We start from the raw sequence: 19,355 nt of genomic DNA, 5'->3' as shown, positions 1-19,355 counted from the left end.
CTGAGAGGTGGAAAAAACTAAGCACTGCTTCTGTGCACTAAAAACAAACAAACAAAAAAATAAAAAGTAAAGCTAATGTAATTTTCTCCCCACAGGTCCACAAAGAGGAATCTGAGGAATTCCTTCTGTTTGGGGCATTTTTTGAAGCCACGATGATTGACAGGAAGGTTGGAGATAAACCAATAAGCTTTGAGGTTTCTGTCGGTAAGGGCATGTAAAACACTTCTCCCGTGGGTGGCAGGTATATTAGGCCAGAGGAGACGCTGCATCTCCTGGCACTGCTGTGGCCGTGAAACTCCCTGTTGCCAGGCTTTGGGGGGAAGCTTTTGTTTTATTATGCCCCATTTGGGTTCTGCAGTGGCTGAGGAGGCAGTATGTGCTATTGTGCTTCCTGGGTTCATTAGTAATCTTCCTGGACTCAGAAGGAAGCTTAGTAGCAGATACCACGGCTCTGCTGCCCCAGAACCTGCTTGGGGCATAGCAAAAATTTCTTCCAGAAAGAGTCCAAGATGCTTATCCCTGCAGCAGCTTGGTGTCTGGAGAGATGTGGCAAGGCTGGCTCGGGGCTCCTTTGGACAAATGAGGGAAGGCACTCAGACCTCCAGTCAGCCCGATGCGCCTCCAGCTGAAGAGGCAGGGGGCATACAGGGCTCCTCTGGGTGTGGCCCATGCTTCCAGCCATGCGGGTGGTGGGGGCATTCAGGGGAAGTGGCAGAGCTGGGGGCTAGCCTCCCCAAAGGGAGGCTTCACCCACCATCCATGGCTTCTTCAGAGGCGTTAAGTCTTAGTGCATTGAGGTGACTATATTATTGAAGGATGCATGTCAAAAAGCTCAGGGCTGACTGCAGAGGAGTACCTATACATTGCAATTCATTTCTGAGCCTCGTGGCTCATTTGGATGTCATTTTCCTAGTGTTTCAAGTGAATCAGAGAACACCGAGCCTTTGTTGTTTTCAGTCACACTTGGATTCCATAGGCCCAAATCTTCTCAGCTAGCACCATCTAGTGTAGTAGGCTATAGTCCTGGGTATCTCTGTGAGAGGGATGAATCACAAAGACTGTTCATCCTGGCCCACAAATCGCTCAGCAGCAGCTATTGCCCATGACTCTAATGGATCCTTTCTGCAGGGGCTCTGGCCCCCAGCCCTAAAAATGCCTGGCCTTTCCTGCATGCTGCAGTGCAGAATACAGAGAAAATGAAAGATCTGTTTGTAAATATTAGCTGAACATTTCCATGCCCCAGAAACATCAGTTCCAGGGGGAAGCCTGGATCGAACTTAGTTTCACCTGAAGGACTTTGCCCATCCTCTTTTGGTTTACTTTCCTCAGGAGGTCTCTGTGCACAGTGAGAGTCCCATATTTTCCTTGTGCTCACTCATGTGCCTGGATATGTGTTCCTTCAGAAGAAAGTGAGTGCAGGGAGGGACCTCGCAGGCAAACAAAGCAATGTGCAGTATTGACTTATGCTGACATTCAGAGGAGAAATAAGCCAAAATTAACAGCAAGCTCATTTGTGAACTTGTGCAATAAGGGCCAAAGATCAGTTCACATTAAGAATGGAAACTGGCAGTGAGCCTGGAGCTGAACACTCGTTCTGGTGCCCTTGTTCAACTTTGTGTCTGCTTGGAATTGGGATCCAAATGTGGCTAAACCAAAATGTATAATGGAGCCTGATTCTATTCCCTACCCTGTTAACCTTATTGTGTATCCCTAGGTAACTTTGGAAATGTTATTGATGGAGTGTCACCGGAAGCTGGTGGTAAAAAGAAGGGACATGAGGGAGAAGAGGAAGAACATGCCCCATTGCTGCATGAAGGGGAGAGTGAAGCATCACATGACATTACATTACCAATGATATCCACCACCCACCCTGAGAAGCCAGTCCTCACAGAAGGAAACCGGTAGAACATTTGAACTCCATGACCTTAATGTATAGCTTTCTGGTTTTTGCCCTGTAATACGAGGGTGTAGGTTTTTGATTTAACAATTGCCAGCAGCATTGAACATGGTGTGTGGAGTTTGTTTTAAAGAGAACAGCCTATTGTAGAACATGCTAAAAGATAACTTACCAGTATAAATCAGAAGAGCCTTATTAAAGTCAATAGATCTGTCCTGGTTACACCAGCTGAGGATCTTGGTTCAAATGGGGGGTGGTCTCTGAATTTTGGTGCCTTTAACAGGGGTATATTACAGTGCCACATTCTAGAGGCTGAGAAGGAAGAGTAACTTTTTCAATTCAACTCAGTACAAAGTTAGGCCCAAAATCCAATACCCTTAATGACAGTGAGTTGTCTCTTACTCTGTAAGCAGCTCCACTGAAATTAGTGATACTACATGAAGAGCAGGTTATTATTCAAGTGAACAAGGGTATCAGAATCTGGTCCTTATTTTGTAGATAATCAGATTTCATTCCAAAACATTTCTATATCTAGAAAATACAGTTACAGAGTTAAGTAACAAATAGTCATATAGGTAGGGGAAAACAGAAGAACCAGACCATAAAGAAAAGATGGAGAGTTGTTGGACTTGTGAAAGTACCAGAGTCTGTCTGTCTCTCTTTGTATGTCTCTCTCTCTCAGGGTACGTCTAAACTACATGCCTCTGGCAACAGAGGCATGTAGATTAGGCTACCGGACATAGTAAAATGAAGCGGCGATTTAAATAATCGCCGCTTCATTTAAATTTACATGGCTGCCGCGCTGAGCCGACAAACAGCTGATTAGCTGTTTGTCGGCTCAGCGCGATAGTCTGGACGCGCGGGTGTCGACATCAAAGGTATTTGTCGACCACCCAGGCATGCCTCATACCTGGGTGGTCGACAAATACCTTTGATGTCGACACCCGCGCGTCCAGACTATCGCGCTGAGCCGACAAACAGCTGATTAGTTGTTTGTCGGCTCAGCGCGGCAGCCATGTAAATTTAAATGAAGCGGCGATTATTTAAATCGCCGCTTCATTTTACTATGTCCGGTACCCTAATCTACATGCCTCTGTCGCCAGAGGCATGTAGTCTAGACGTACCCTCACTCTCTCACACACACACACAGATTTATTTAAGCATTTAATTTCCTGTCAAAGATATCAATAAAAACACAGTCTACTTTTGTCGTCTTGGTAGATAGAATTATCCGTAACATTATTGAATGCTAATAAGAAGTAGGCTTGTAGGCTTTATGGCTCTGCCAGTGGGGGTTACAGATATTGGGGCATTCTAGGGATTTTGGAACTGGATCTCAGTTTTGGTTTCTGAACCTGCACAAAGTTCAGAATTATTTGGATTCGATCTTTCCTGACAGTAAATCATTCAATTAAATTCAGCAATGGCTAGTGAAACATAGAAGAAATGAAAGACTTTGTAAGAATTTATAAGACATGCACCCCTTCCCCCAGCTGTGCCCTCTGCAGCAGCCAGATGCTTCTACCCTGTTCCCAAGCTGCTGCGGTGAGAGAGGGCTAGGGTTGTCCTCTCTTCCTGGGGCAGCCTGCACTGAACCCCTCATCCCCAGTCCCACCCTAGAACAATGATTTAACTGAAGGAAAATAAGACTGATTTGAGTTAGGACCCGAGCAATGCTGCGTTAATCTTCTAGTATAATATAAAAGCATATAGAAAGACAAACTAGCCATGAAAAAAATCACTGTTGCGCTTCTCATAGTGAGATTAATGATAGGATGCCAAGCATTGCTCTTTTAAGACTACCGTGTTCTCTGTCACAATAGAGTCAAATTGCCCCCTCTGCAAAAACTAAAATGGAAAAGTACCACCAAATGCCAAGTATCAGAGGAGTAGCCGTGTTAGTCTGAATCTGCAAAAGTGGCGAGGAGTCCTGTGGCGCCTTATAGACTAACTGAAGTGTTGGAGCATAAGCTTTCGTGGGCAAAGACCCACTTCATCAGATGCATGACCAAATGCCAAGAAGCACTGGAAATCATAATTCAATGAGTTCCATTAATATAATTCCCTGGGGAATGAGTGTGGAGATGGATTTTTCTTTCCCCCAGTAACATGAGAGTGGTCTTTTGTAACCTTATTCTGTTGAAAAGTTCCCAATTAACATTAATTTGCTAAAGATAAGGGTGCAATAAAACAAAGCTTAGTTTTCATGTTCGAGTCTCTAGGTCAATTACAGAAAATTTATTTAGTAGCAGACTACTAGGTGACACTCTGAATGATACAGCCCGACTATATTAAACAAGAAAAATAAAAGCTAAGTAAATAGGTATATAGTTACTACATAAAAACACTATTATACTCACACTCACAGATGAAATGATGTATCAATGGGTGGTCAGACCACTAACAGCAAGGTGAAGTACAGCCATGTAATCCTGGGACCCAAGGATTTGGCCTGTTATTTACATAAACTGCTCATAGTGTTTAATGTATTTCACAGGAACTATTACTACTTGCAATATAATGAGAAGAAGCCCTGTGTCTGTATAAAGAGCTACTGGGGAGATCAGACCTTCCGGTTGTACTTGTCCAATGTCCTAGAGAAAATGGCAGATCTGTTGGTAAGCCTGGTACTACATATTGTAAGAATTTATTTAAAATGTATCTGTCAAAATCTCTCTTGATGGAAAATTGTGGTGTGACTAAATAAAAACCTCTGTGGAAAGTATCTGCTTTCTTTGCAAATTGTCAATTTCTGCCCCACCCCCACTCCAAACCAAACGCATTTCAAATTTTCTGCTTTCCATCCTAGTTCGACAAATTTGACTTAAAAAGCAACTTGCCTAAGACAAACATCTTGGTAATAGCAGACCTATATACATGTAGGAATTCAGGAAACCAAAAATCTCGTAATCTAGCCACTAGGGAATACACTCCACTTGGTTACAGTTACAAATAAGTTAAAGACGATGACCCTTAAATTGTCACATTTAAGTGTTGGGAAGACTGTAGAAAGGCCCAAACAGAATCACACGCTTGTGGTCTTTCCTTTGCATGCTCCAAGCTTAATGGTATGTTGAAGATCAGACTGATCATGTTGCAAGACCTTATCTTCCTCTGACTAGCTAGACTCTGAATAAGCAATGTACAAATTATTACACTGGCAGACTGACTGTTCTTTATACAACTGGGTATTTTTTACATCTTGTTTATAGGAAGAAGGATTAGAGGAAGTAAAAGATTTAATCAAGGTTTCAGAAACTGCAGCAGAAGAGAAAATGAAAACCACTCTAAATGCCTTTATCAATCAATGCAGGTAACCTGATTTACTAGAGGAGCATGAAATGTACTTTATAAACTAGTAGCAATTTCCAGGCTATGCACCCACAAGTTGTCACAATGCATGGAAAATACAGTGAGCTTAATTTGCAGTACTTTGTATTCTGCTGAAAAAGTAAGGGATCCTACAACCTCTGTCTCCTATTTTATGCAATAAAATTTTATTTAATTTCCAGGACTTGTTTTTGATCTGTAAATTACTGGATTCAGTCTTAGATTGGACTCTCAAAATAAAACATTTATGTGAGAGTAATTGAGAAGCAATAAGGTGCAAGAAAGACACATTATAAAAATCATGCAGAATCAAAATGAATACCAAGGATCTTCTTGCATAGGCCCTGTGCAAGATGGAAGGCTTGGACCCAAAATAGAGGCAAAGTCCAGCAGTGACTTAATTTACATCTGATCATTACTGTACAGATTATATGTACTTCTCAATGCTCTCTAATATTGGTGGTGCCCTCAACATTTATATTCAACTGACAATTTCAGCATCACCATCTTCTGCTTCATGCACTGTGCTAGATAATAAATTCTCTCGCAGGCTGTATTATCAGCCCACATAACAATATAACCTAAATCATAACAAATGCTTCTATATTCCTATGCCCTGATCACAGAGCCTTCATTGTTAATGCTGAAAAGAAGCCCAAAGGGACAAACCAGACAACTTTGGACACAAAGAGACTCATGATGTGCAGGCTAGAACTGGTATGAAAGGATTTTTCTTTAAATACTGTCACAATACATAATGAGTTAATTTTAAACATAAATCCTGTGCATGTAGTAATACGGATTTGGTTTCTCAGTGCCAGAGTGCTTAATAATGCATGTGAAAATAGCTTCTAAGAGTTTTTAAAGGCTGTGTATAAGCAGAACATTTTAAGATACTTTAAAGTAATTTGAACATACCATTTTCAGTATATAACATGAAATAAACAATTACAACAGACAGCTTTGTTCTCCCTCACATCTACCCTGATTTTACAATAATGTAACTCCCAACAGTTCAGTGAAGTTAATCCTGATTTACACTGGGTACGTCTAGACTACAAGCGTCTTTTGAAAGAGATCATCTAGACAGCAACAACACTTTTGAAAAAGCAATCTGCTGTTACGAAAGAGAGCACCCAGGCTATCTGAACCCTCTCTTTCAGAAAAGCCCTGTTTGTGTTCAAGATCGCCTTTTTTTGAAAGAGCTCTTTCAAAAAAGGCATTCTTCCTCATAAAATGAGGTTTACTGTTGTCAAAAAGATTGCCGCATTCTTTCAATTTAATTTTGAAAGAACACGACAGCAGTCTAGACGCAGGTGAAGTTAAAAAAAAAAGCCACTTTTTTCGAAAAAAAAAATCAGAACAAAACAAAACCCCGTAGTCTAGATATAGCCACTGTAAAATGCTGATTTAAACCAGGCCTGACTGCTTTGCTGGATGTGGGCCTAAATGATAGAAGAATCATATCTATAATATTTTTGTTATTTTTACATATTTCTGCTGATATAGCAATACATATAGGCTATCTCCAGACTGCATCCCTCTGTCGGCAGAGGAATACAAATCAAGCACTTTGAAAGTGCAAATGAGCCTGAGATTTAAATATCCCAGGCTTCATTTGCATACTCACGTTTGGGCACTATGCCAATCACGCGCCCTTTAGAAAGTGAAAGTAAAGTCTAGCCACGGCTCTGTTGACAACGGGGAGCTTTTTTGATAGATCCTGTACTCCTCAAAAAAGGACACACCCATTTGTAAATAAATAAAAGTTTAGACACGCCCATTTGTAAATAAATGTGTGTATTTTAAAATATTCTTTATATTATTGTTCAATGTTAATAATACTAATCTGATTTTGATTCTCACTAAGCCCCATTTACACAGCTCTGGCACAGTTCCATCCATATGAAGATCCCTTTACACTGTGAGAGTGGCATATAAATATCTTACTGTAAATGAGAATCTGGCCCAGAATATGCAAAAGAGAATGAACTATCCATACATTTTTGTGTATCTCCCTACATTATATGTACATATCTCTCTGTGTTAGCGAACATATACGGACCATATTAATATAGTGTCTGAGTGCTAGATAATCTCTACGTTATGTCTCTTTGCAACAGCTCTGTGAGGTAGGGAAATACTATTACCCCATGTTACAAATAGGGAACTGAAGCACAGATCCATTGGGGAGCTAGGACAGAGTAGTGTATTGCCAAAAGTTACACAGAAAGCCAGTAGCAGAGCAAGGAATTGAACCTAAATTTTCTAAGGCCTCAGGGACTAACATAATCTGTGGACTACCCTTTCTCAGGATCAGAGGAACCATTTTTTAATATATACACATAAGGGACTGATTCAGAGTTTGGATGAGTACTAGCAATTTTCAGTGAAATTACGATTACCTTTTAGAAATAGGATCACATTCATATAATAAAATATCATTATTATATAGTAAATATATAGAAGGATTTTTACATATCCTAATAGGCCCACATTTCTACTATACTTTGGTTGCACAGTAAATGTATGTATTATTTTTATGCGTTGTTTGCAGAACAGTATTGAGTAGAGTTCTCCATCAGGAACAATACCCCTTTGTGCTAGGAGCAGTAAACACAAATTTCTGGGGATTTCTTCATGGTGTGGAGAAAAAGCACATTTTGTATAGCTGGACTCGTCCTCTGCAAATTAATTTAGCCTCTGCTTTGACATTTGGGAAGAAAATTTTCAGAGTGAACCTGAGTAACTACTTTCCCTACAGTGGCCAGTTGGATCATTTGAAATATGTTTTTCATCAACTCAGAAGTGTAGATTAAATACTTATTGTCTATTCCCGTTCTAGGAAGCAATGTCCTCGGATGCCAAAGGAATTGTTCAGAATCAGAAAAAGGTTATGTCAGTCGATGAACTGATGCGTGAAACACAGAACTTTGTAGAGAAAATTCGATTCTTGGTTGATGAGGTAAATTGCCATTGACACGGGACTTTACCTAGCCACCATGTATAATGCTTTAGCTAAGATGAATACACCTGAATAATATGGTACATCTAATCCTCAGTTAGATCACTAGACTTGACTATCTGCTGATCCCCACTGCTCTATATCTCTTCATGTACAGCCCTTAGCATGGGAAATGCCCTGGGAAATTGGGCTATTCCCAGAGCACTGTGACAGGAACAAACTGGATACGCTGTGTGTGCATTTGCCTAAATAAAGAATGTTAGGCCTCCATGGTGAGATTTCATCTGAAAGTAAACAAGGAATCTAGAGTATAAGAAGCACCTGAATGAAAGGTGCAGGATGGAGTAGAATTCAGGATACCCCATAGGTCACCTTGCTGTAGGGTGACCAGTGACCAGCAAGGGTGCTAAGGTCAGCTTCTTGCCTGTCCTGGCACTGCAGACCGTGCTGTGCTCCAGAAGCAGCCAGCAGCAGGTCCAGCCCCTAGGCGGGGAAATGGGAGCACGGGGTTCTGCGTACTGCCCCTCCCCTGAGCATCGGCTCTGCACTTCCATTGCCCAGTTCCCACAGGGTGGTGCCTGTGGGCAAGAGCAGCACGCAGAGCCAGACTTGCTGCTGGCCACTTCTGAGGTGCAGTATGGTCTGTGGTGGAAGCCTGCCTTAGCACCCCCTGCTGCACCACTGACTGAGAGCTGCCAGAGGTAAGCCTGCGCCCCACCCTCATTCCTCAATCCCCTGCCCCAGCCTTGAGCTCTGAAACCCGTTGCCCCCTCCTGCATCTCCAATCCGTCATCCCTCAATAAGAATCAATGTTCAAAATTTGCACTAGATTTCTAGTTTGAATTCCTGTATCTTCTATTTCCCTCCACTGCGGCTTGTTCTGCCTTTATCTGCTACCTTAGAGATCCTTTAATGTGTGATCTTTTCCCCCTGTGTAGACCCTTATAGCCCACATTCAAGTAACCTACTAACCCTCTCTTTGATTGTTTGAACAAAGTGAGCACCTTAAAAGATTAAAGCTGAAAACTTTAAAAGGAACAAACTCTGGCTGTGCTCAGGCATTGAGGGTTGGGCAGATTTTATATATCTCACAATCTGGTTATGGATTTTTAGGTGTGAATTGATAGATTAACTAGTTTATAGTGCGAGGCTGTCTCTTCTTGGGAAAAGTTGGCTTTGTTATGTCAGATTGTTGAATGAAGCTCTTGTTAGATGATGTTTAATAAAACTTAATAATGGTTGCTCATAAAAAAGAACATTTGTTAATGCAGCTCAAGTGTTCAAAGCATGTAAGTTCTGTTCCCTCTCATGTTAATAGCCACAGCATACTGTGCCTGATGTGTTCATCTGGATGCTCAGCAACAACAAAAGAGTCGCATATGCAAGAATTCCAGCAAAAAACATATTCTATTCCCCTGTGAATGAACAAAGAGGCAAAAACTGTGGGAAGATTAAAACTCATTTCCTGAAAGTAAGTCTGGGACATTTTGATCATTTACAACCATGTTTGTATCAGATAACTCCAAGGAGACCATTCTTATCCATGTTTCACTCAGCCCACACACATCTACTTTAAATGTATGCAGAGTGAAATTATGCAGGAGGGGACTTCATTTGAGATCCCAGACTTTTGAAATCTGATTTTCAATGAACTTGTGGCTTTATCTACATGATTTAGGTCAGTATTTCTCAACCAGTGGGTCACAACCTCTATGGAATCACAAAAGGGAATTTGAGGGAGGTCAAAAGTTTTGAAACCTTTATTGCAATCTAAAGCAAATGAAATATCACTGCTCAGCTTCCTGTACAGTTTCAGCCTTCAAGGTCAAGTAGGCTTCAACTCTGTTAAATTCTCAAAATATACAATAAGTTATATCGGCTTATGATTGCTGTCATGGATGCATTTTTACTCACAGAACAATTTTGTCTTAGAAAAAGGTGTCACCAAAATGAATAAATTGAAAAATTGAGAAAGTTATCTACATTATCTATTTTATCTATATTCCCCACCGATGGGTAAGTGTTTCATCCCCTGGCTTCTCTACATACACAAACAAATAGATGTAAATAGGTGGAACATCACTAAACCTTTCTTCTCTGAAAAATACATTATCAAGTAGCATTTGAAAAAAAGGAAAATGCCAAGAGCGACATTCACTGTGTTCAGACAACAGGAAGCACAGAGATTCAGATGTAATCAAAACATTGCTGTTTACAATTCCAATTTAAAATGTGTGTGAGAGAGAGATGTTGGTAGTTTATCACTGATGATGGTGACGATATTGTTGCACTTCTCATCTATGGCTACATTTATGACTCTGAAGTCTGAACCCTAATGCATTGAGTCAGCCACATGGAGGCCATGAGAAGTCCGTATCTAGGATGCAGCTCTGTGAGGCTTTTCACCTGCATCGTGGAGACAGTTTTGCTGATCTTGTTCAAACCCATCAAATCCAACATTTAGTGGTTGGAACCATGCAACTAAAACTTAGCTGACCAACAGATAGAGGTATCCAACCTTCTGCTAATCATCAAGAATAATATATTGTGCACACAATTTACTGCATGCAATAATATTTTGGTGCATTTCATCTTATAGTACTTTTTGAAGAGCCTTTTTGAATTTGTTTACACTTTGCTTTAGGTCTAACATAATGTTCTATTTTGTTTTAATTAAGTAAAACTCATTTTACAAATAGTCATTTCAAACAAAATGAAAGTGCCATTATGGTGCTCTGGTGAAGCACTTCTATTTATCAATCATATTAACCTCAAAGGCACAGTACAAGTAATTCTCTTTTCACTTGAAAGCAAATTACAATTAGGAAACACAACATTTTGGATAACCTTGAGAAGGGGATGTTTTCTCTTTGTTTAAAATACAAAGGCTATTGCTTACCTGACACACTGCTTAATTGGCATCTTTTTATTTCTCCTAGTATATCAATCATCAGTTGTTAATGTCTGTCAAGAAAACATTGCAGCGTAGTGTCTGTCTCATCACTTTTATGTCATGAATTGCCTTAGGAATAAGCAGCGTAAAAAAGCTGAATGAAGCAGAGCGTGATAGAAATAAAAAAGGAAAAATATTGTATAAAGTATCAAAAATGTAACCTTTTGTGTTTGAAAAAGTTTCAGCAAATGTTTTCTGACTTTCCCTATGAAGTAATATTGTCTTATTTAGAAGCAACCATAATACAGTAGGAAAATAGCAGGAGGCGGACAGTGGACCAAAGACTGGGAAATTTAACACAGCAAACACCAGATGCAAATTTATATCTATTACTTAGCATAAAAAGGCTTGTACATTATCCCACTAAAAGCAGACTTTTACAGCTAGGTTTGTTATCTATTTCTTGCTTAGAATCTTGAAACATATTGTATCATGGAGGTTGCATGGTCATCACCCCCTTTATGACTTCAGATCAGCAGGGCCTGACAAAATACATTCTAGAATACTCAAGGAACTGGCCGAAGAGGTCTCTGAGCCATTAGTTATTATAATTGGGAAATCATGGATGATGGAAGAGATCTCAAAGAAGTGAAAAAAGGGCAAATATAGTACCTATCTACCAAAATGGGCATAGAGACAACCCAGGGAATTATAGACCAATAAGTTTAACTTCAGTACCTAGAAATATAATGGAGCAAATAAACAAACAAACAATTTGTAAGCACTTAGAAGATAAGATGATAAGTAGCAACATGAATTTGTCAAGGATTGATCATGTCAAACCATAGCCTTTGTTGACAAGGTAACAAGCCTTATAGATAGGGGAAAGAAGTAGATGTGATATATCTTGACCTTATTAAGGCTTTTGGATACTGTCTCCCATGACCTTATCATAAAAAAAAACTAGAGAAATATAGCCTAGACGAGCCTACTATAAAGAGGATACACAACTGCTTGGAAAACATACTCCGAGAATAGTCCTCAATAGTTCACAGTCCAGCTGGAAGGACATATTGAATGGGATGCCCCATAGATCTGTCATAAGTCTTATTCTGTTCAATACTTTAATAAATTCATAAATAATGACATAGAGAGTACACTTACAAAATGTGTGACAATATCAAGCTGTGAGGGGTTGCATGCACTTTAGATGACAGGATTAACATTCAAAATGATCTTGGCCAATTGGAGAAATGGTCTGAAAGAAATAGGATGAAGTTCAATAAGAATGAGTATTAAACTTAGGAAGGGAATCAATTATACAAATACAGATTGCTGGGCCACATGCTTTGAAAAAGATGTGAACAAACATAAGATAATCCAGAGAAGAGCAACAAAGATGATTAAAGGTCTAGAAAACATGACCTACTAGGAAAAACAAAAAAAACTGGGTTTGTTAAGTCTGGAGAAGAGAAGACTGGGGTGAGGGCACATAATATGAGTCTTCAAATACATAAAAGGTTGTTATAAAGAGGACGGTCATCTATTGTTCTCCTTATCCACTCAGGACAGGTCAAAAAATAAGGGGTCTGAATTGCAACAAAGGAGATTTAGGTTAGATATTAGGAAAAATATCATGATAAGGGTAGTTAAGCACTGGAACAAATTATCTAGGGAAGTTGTGGAATCTCCATCACTAGAAGTTTTTAAGAACAGGTTTGAACAAACACCTGTCAGGAATAGTCTGGATAATACTTAGTCCTGCCTCAATGCCTATCACGTTTCCTTCCCATCCTACATTTCTTTGGTTCTGTGAGTAAGTTGCATGCCATTTACCAAACGAGTGGATGCTCCTCTGTTCAGCAGTGCCCAAATAATAAATTACATTCAGCTTGCTCTCTTACTTTGCATTTGTGGGTGACACATGTTTCTTCAGTTACCAGGAAAACGCCTGCCGGACTGGAACGTACATGCAAAAGTGGACACCTATATCTGGCTTGGTTCCATCAAGTATGCCCATTCCATTATGGAGAACTTACTTATAGGACATGAGACTGAAGTGCTTTCCACAACTGGTACAGGGCATCATGCTACTCCTTTACCTGCCAGTCTGGTGTACAAAAGTAAGACAGTACTTCTTTAGTACAGTACTAGTGGTAGCATGGGACATTAGACATGACGTGCTCTAATTTAGGAGAACTACAAAAAATCTACTTGAAGTAATTGCATTTCCTTCCAAAGTCATGCATTTCCCCCCAAAGCTTACATTCACATTTTAGCACATTATTTGATCATAGACATTGACTAGCTGCTGAATGCCACTTTGGCAGCTGTTGAATGCTTAGAACTTCCATTGATGCTTGATGGACATTGGACATTAGAGATGGAAACATAGACATTAGACATTAGAGATGGAAAAGACAACCCTCTCTCCTCAGCCCACTGCATTATGTCTTTCGTGCCATGTCTTTCAATCCTCTCAGTACAGGATTGTTGTCCTTGGCACAGGTTGCCCTGTTTATGCTCCCTACTTTTAAATGTCCCAAAATAAGGAGCCCACCCCAGGATCTCTTGATAAAAGCATACAGGCAGTCCCCGACTTACGTGGATCTGACTTACGTCGGATCCCTAGATACGAACGGGGTGAGGCAACTCCCGCACATGCGCAGCAGCATTCCCGGGGCTCGCTCACCTGGGTCCTAGGATCCTCCTCCTCCTCAGGCCGGCTCCGACTGGGGTCCCGCAGAGCTGCCGGGCAGAGGAAAAGTGCCTCCCCACGCCCGCTGCCAGCAACAGGCTGCCGAACAGACAAAAGCAGCCTCTCTGCCCCTCCTCCCCTCTATACATGCCGGGCTCCCGGAGCGCAGCAGCGTCCCCGGGGCTCGCTCACCTGGGTCCTAGAATCCACCTCCTCCTCCTCCTCGGCGGGCTCCAACTGGCCTCTGCCTGCAGCAGCTGGCCACAGGGACAGGGATCCCGCAGAGCTGCCGGGCAGAGGAAAAATGCCTCCCCATGCCCGCTGCCCCCCCCCCCCCGCGGCCTCGCATCCTGCACGCCTCCCTCCTCCCCCCCTGCCAGCAACAGGCTGCCCCCTCCCCTGAGCAACAGGCTGCCGAACAGCAGACAAAAGCAGCCTCTCCGCCCCTCCTCCCCCTATACATGCTGGGCTCCCTGGGCAAACAAAGACTCCACCAAAACAAACAAAGTGCTGGCCTCATTGTGTTAGCAAAAAAAGGACCCTCCTCCTAGAACCCTGGGTGGTGTGTGGAAATAAAGCTATTAGCTCAAAGCATGGTGCAGAGCTGTTTGGTATTTGATGAGTTACTTCTTTAGTCCTGAGTTTGTCACAGGGACAGAAATAGATGTGAAATCTTCTGAACAGGGGAACAGACAGCAAAACAAACATTAGAGGGGAGTTAACCTTTCCCTATGCTATCCAAAACTAAAAAAAATGTTTGGCTAGAGTTTCCCCTACAATATGTACCAGTTCCGACTTACATACAAATTCAACTTAAGAACAAACCTACAGTCCCTATCTTGTACGTAACCCGGGGACTGCCTGTACATGCTAGAACACACAGTAAATGATAAATATACCTAGGGAGGTAGTATGGTCAAGTGGTTAGAGAAAAGGTGGGAAATTAGCAGAGCTGAGTTTTGACTCTGGCTCTGACACTGACTCTAGGTGCATTTGGGGCTATCATGTAAACTCTCCATCCCTCAAATACCCTCACTGTAAAATGATGAGCACACTCCGCAGTAAGTTCTGTGAGGCAGCAGATTTTGGAATTTGGGGGTGGTAAACATTTTTTGATCATCCTCTTCCCATATTCTCATGGTATCTCTTCCCCCACTGATAAAACTCTATTCATTGTCATTACACAGCCTGTCATCGCTTCCAGTTAAGAGCCCACATGTATCAGGCAAGGGGGCTCATTGCAGCAGACAGCTCTGGACTTTCTGATCCTTTCGCCAAAGTAACATTCATTTCACATTGTCAGACTACCAAGGTAAGTTGCAAAATCTTCATTCTCCTTGGGTAAACAAGGAGCTGAGAAATCTCGTTAGTGGGGGGAAATGAGAAAAGAAAACATTGATTCTTCAAGGGCAATTAGGAATTACCTTACCAGATCAGACCAATGATGCATCTAGTGCAATCATCTGTCACTGTCAACAGCCAGTATTAGATGTTTCAGTTTCAGTTTCTGTTTATTTAGAATAATGCCAAATGAAAAACTACTTCGCTACCATACTGACGTTATGAGGCTTAATTCATCACAGTTTGTAAAGCACTTTGAGATCCTTAGACAGAAGGGGTTCCAGAAACGTAAAGGATGAGTGTTTCATTATGATGAGTGCTTACTTATTTGAGGACCATTCATATTGCACTGTAGCACTACGATCCAGCCATCTGAATACTGAGCATTGTTGAAAACAGAAGTCCTAGCAAATCCATCTGTTTTGAGGATATATGCCCATCATTAGAGATACCACTGCTATTTTAGCTTCTGGTATGACACCTCAGCAGTGTCAGTCTTCCGTGCAGTAAAGATGTTCCTCTTTACATTTTAAGATTGGGCTATTCCCACTACCAGAGGGACAAATGTTGCATTCTGAATCACCTCCACTATTTTTTGTGATTAATAACCAATGCTTAGTCACCTGTGTTCACCTGAGTCAGTTTGGCCCTCACAAATGGAGTTTAACAGAGCATGAGGATGATTGCAGAGAGGCATTACTAAGTGAAGCCTACACCAGGTGCAAAGGCTGTCTGCACTACTTAAATCCTGCAAAAGACATGCTCATGGGGAGGCCTCGTAGGGATGCCTCTGCACTGGAGAAATGGTCTCCGAACTAGCCCCACATAGTTTGGCATGAAAGGCCCATTTTGGAATAGTCCAGGAGTTCCCTGGGGACAAAAGAGGGGCTTCTACCCAGATCCTGTGGTTTCAGTACACTGTGCATCCAGTGCACGCGATGGCTGATTTATTACCCATGAGGGAGGTGGGAGGGATTGCATGGCAACCCTGCAACCTGGCCAGGGTTTGGGTGGGAGAACTGGATTTCACTTTCACTCATCCAGTTCAATGGAAAGAACCCAGCTTGATTCTCAGAGCCTGCCTTAAGTTTGCAAAGGTTAAAGTTTGGAAACCCACCATTTCTCTTGTAAACAAAGCATATTTGACACAAATCAAAACATGTAGAATGCAATTCAAACTATTTTTAGTCACTTTTCACAGTGTAACTGAGCCTTAAGAAAAATGTTTATCTCCTGGCTCTTGGAAGGAAATTTCTATAGCAGCAGCACTGGGGAAGGCAGAAGGAGAAAAAGGTTTCTCTTATCCGGGTGGGTCTCTAGAATCATAAGGCCTGGTTCTACTCTCAGTTTTTTCTGCTTTGCCCTTATGGTTACAGTCATTTGAGTTAACCTTTGTTTTCCCCATTGTAGCTCTCTGGGCCCTGGTCTACACTAGGACCTTATTACAAAATAACCTCTACAAGGTAGAATTTATACGTGGAACGTCCACACTACCAAGCCCATTATTTTGAAATCATGGGCTGTGGAATTTGAACTCTGTACTCCTGCTTTTTATGAGGAGTAGCACTAATTCTGAAATAGTTATTTCAAAATAATGGTAGCGTGGATGCTCTGGTGCTACAATTTCAAAATAATCCATAGAAGAATGCAAACTAATTACTCCTCTGTGCTTCCTGGGGTTCTAAGTCGAGGTAGTGCATCCACATTAACAGAGCCTGTCTTGGACTAATTTTGAGGCTTCTCCGTTTTGTGGACCTGCTAGTTCGAATGTATTAAATCGGAAGTTGAATTTAGCAATTTCGAAATAGTTTCCTAGTGTAGATGTGGCCTGGATGTCAGTGGAGTTGATCCTGGTATAAGCTAGCATACCTGAGAGTAGAATCAGACCCACATCGGTTTGTACCCCCATACGTGCAAAATAACATAATGTCTACAGGTGATCATTTTAATTGTTTTTAGAATTATGTTTGCCAAGCTCCAATAAACCATGGTGAAAGAAGCCATTTTCATTTAACAGAACAGCAGCAGTTTATGAGAGTCAGATTTTGCAGCTGATATTTTTTCTTTAAAATATACCGTGGGTAGATTCTTTCCCTGCCAAAGCAGCTAATCTGTTGTCTTTGAGGAAGTGCCTTGAATAGCCCACCATGTCTGAAGTGCAGCAGCAAATTGAAAGGAAAAAAAATAAAAACTACGGATTTGCTATGAATTAATCACCTTGTTCAATAAGAACATTTTGAGTTATTTATGCCATTTATATATGAAGAAAAATGGCTCGGAGAATGTTTACTCCACAGTAAGAAAAAATGGAATACATTTTGCACTGTCCCTCTCTAACTATACAGGGACTGATCCTGCAGTCACTAAACAGGCATCCCTCCCTTAGGCTGTGTCCAGACTCAGGGTTTTTTTCGGGAAAAGTAGCCTTTTTCCGAAAAAACTTCACCTGCGTCTAGACTGCAGCCGCGTTCTTTCGAAATTAAATCGAAAGAACGCGGCTTTTCTTTCGACGGCGGTAAACCTCATTTCACGAGGAAGAACGCCTTCTTTCGAAAGTGCTTCTTTCGAAAGAAGGCGTTCTTGAATGTAAATAGGGCTTCTTCGAAAGAGAGCATCCAGACTCACTGGGTGCTTTCTTTCGAAAAAGCAGCTTGCTCTTTCGAAAGTTCCGCGTGCAGTCTAGACGCTCTCTTTCGAAAGAGGCTCTTTCGAAAGTATCTTTCGAAAGAGCCTCTTTCGAAAGAGGCTTGCAGTCTAGACATAGCCTTAGACTGCATTATGAGTTTTGCATGCACAAGGATTCAAAATATAAAGTCATATATCTTGTTCTGAGTGAAGGAAGAGCATTGGGTATGGAGGGGAAGAGGGAGGATCTTGTATAGCTCAGAATGCACATGGGTGGTATTCATCTGCGTGGGAAAGTTTTTCAGTGCACTTATGAAGAGCCATGTTAGGGATTTAAAACTCCAGTCTAGCAAACTATTTAAGGTATAAAGTGACATAACTTTAGGTACATGAGTAACCTCATTGAAGTGAATGGGAGCAATAGTACACACGTGCTTAAATGCTTCACTGGACCGGGCATTAAATGAGGCTTGCAGTAGGCACTTAAAATGGACCTTAAATGGTGCACACTGAACAGCTGACTCTGTATTGTACCTTCTTGTTAAAAGTTTAGTTTAGGCTATTGGAAAAGATTTCATCACAGTGCATCCACTTTCTGCTGGCGCACCCCAATCAGTCTTTTAACAGCCTTCTTAAAATGATGCTTGTTTTTCACTAGATCATTTCTCAGACATTATCCCCTACATGGAATCAGATGCTGCTGTTCAATAACATTGAGCTCCATGGCGACGGAAAGGAAATTGCTGAATTCCCACCAGTGATAGTCATAGAGCTCTACGATGACGATGCAGTGGTAAAGATGAAAAGCTTCTTCTTTAAAAAATCAGAGTTTGGGGGATATAATGTATTATCTGTGCAAAAATCAAAGCTGTGTCATTTAAGAGACATTTTAAAATAGCTTATCTGGCCATGTAAATCCATGTCCTGACATTTAAATGGAAACTCATATGGTAATGGGATTTAGTGTTAGAATATCTTTTTACTTGTACACAGTTGTAATGATTATATTTCTGTATATTCAGCAGTCCAAATTTAACTCCAGCCCACAGAAATCTGGGACCATCTCACTGCTTGTTAGGACATTGCCTTCAGAATTGCTGAAATGTGAAACTCAGGCCTTGGTAAACATCAGACGAGTTTAAAGAAATTCACCCTACTTCATTTCAGTTGTTGTCCTCCATTGTATTTTGCTGTGTCTCTCACTGGGCAGTTTTGTCATAACTATTAAAAGATCATTTCCTACATTTGGCTCTAGGGTGGGAGGAGCTAGGTTCCTGTGGCTGCTGTTATGTGTAGACCACTTCCAAAAAAGACTGAAGCATGTATCCTTATTTATCTAGGGTAAATCAGACTATATTGGCTCAACAGTGGCTGCTCCTGTGGTGAGACTTGCCGATCAGAAATATGAGCCACCTAAACTGTCTTATCACCCAGTGCACTGTGGAAATCTGTCTGGGGGAGATCTTCTTGCTGCATTTGAGCTGCTGCAGGTGAGCTAGAATCATTTGACTCTTTACATTCACCTTTGGGGCATGCCAGAGCATTTGGGGTACAATGAGACACCGTGGTCCTAGTCCTGCCTTCATTCAGGCAGGTGCATCACTTG

The 19,355-nt window shown here is 41.3% G+C and overlaps 1 protein-coding gene across 1 annotated transcript in view; it reads left to right on the top strand.

Moving 5' to 3' along the window:
* Window positions 1–19,355, top strand: part of FER1L6 (fer-1 like family member 6) — a 95,871-nt gene that overhangs the window by 31,395 nt on the left and 45,121 nt on the right. Inside the window, exons 12-22 of the mRNA XM_006137479.4 lie at window positions 96–204; window positions 1,715–1,901; window positions 4,395–4,515; window positions 5,110–5,210; window positions 5,854–5,944; window positions 8,073–8,192; window positions 9,511–9,663; window positions 13,022–13,208; window positions 14,971–15,095; window positions 18,408–18,542; window positions 19,090–19,239. Coding sequence (XP_006137541.4) covers window positions 96–204; window positions 1,715–1,901; window positions 4,395–4,515; window positions 5,110–5,210; window positions 5,854–5,944; window positions 8,073–8,192; window positions 9,511–9,663; window positions 13,022–13,208; window positions 14,971–15,095; window positions 18,408–18,542; window positions 19,090–19,239 — 1,479 coding nt within the window. The remainder of the gene's footprint in view (window positions 1–95; window positions 205–1,714; window positions 1,902–4,394; window positions 4,516–5,109; window positions 5,211–5,853; window positions 5,945–8,072; window positions 8,193–9,510; window positions 9,664–13,021; window positions 13,209–14,970; window positions 15,096–18,407; window positions 18,543–19,089; window positions 19,240–19,355) is intronic.

This window comes from Pelodiscus sinensis, chromosome 2, assembly GCF_049634645.1.
Source record: "Pelodiscus sinensis isolate JC-2024 chromosome 2, ASM4963464v1, whole genome shotgun sequence".
Taxonomy (NCBI): domain Eukaryota; kingdom Metazoa; phylum Chordata; order Testudines; family Trionychidae; genus Pelodiscus; species Pelodiscus sinensis.
The sequence above is the reverse complement of the archived record's forward strand: the minus strand, read 5'-3'. Positions and strand labels throughout refer to the sequence as shown.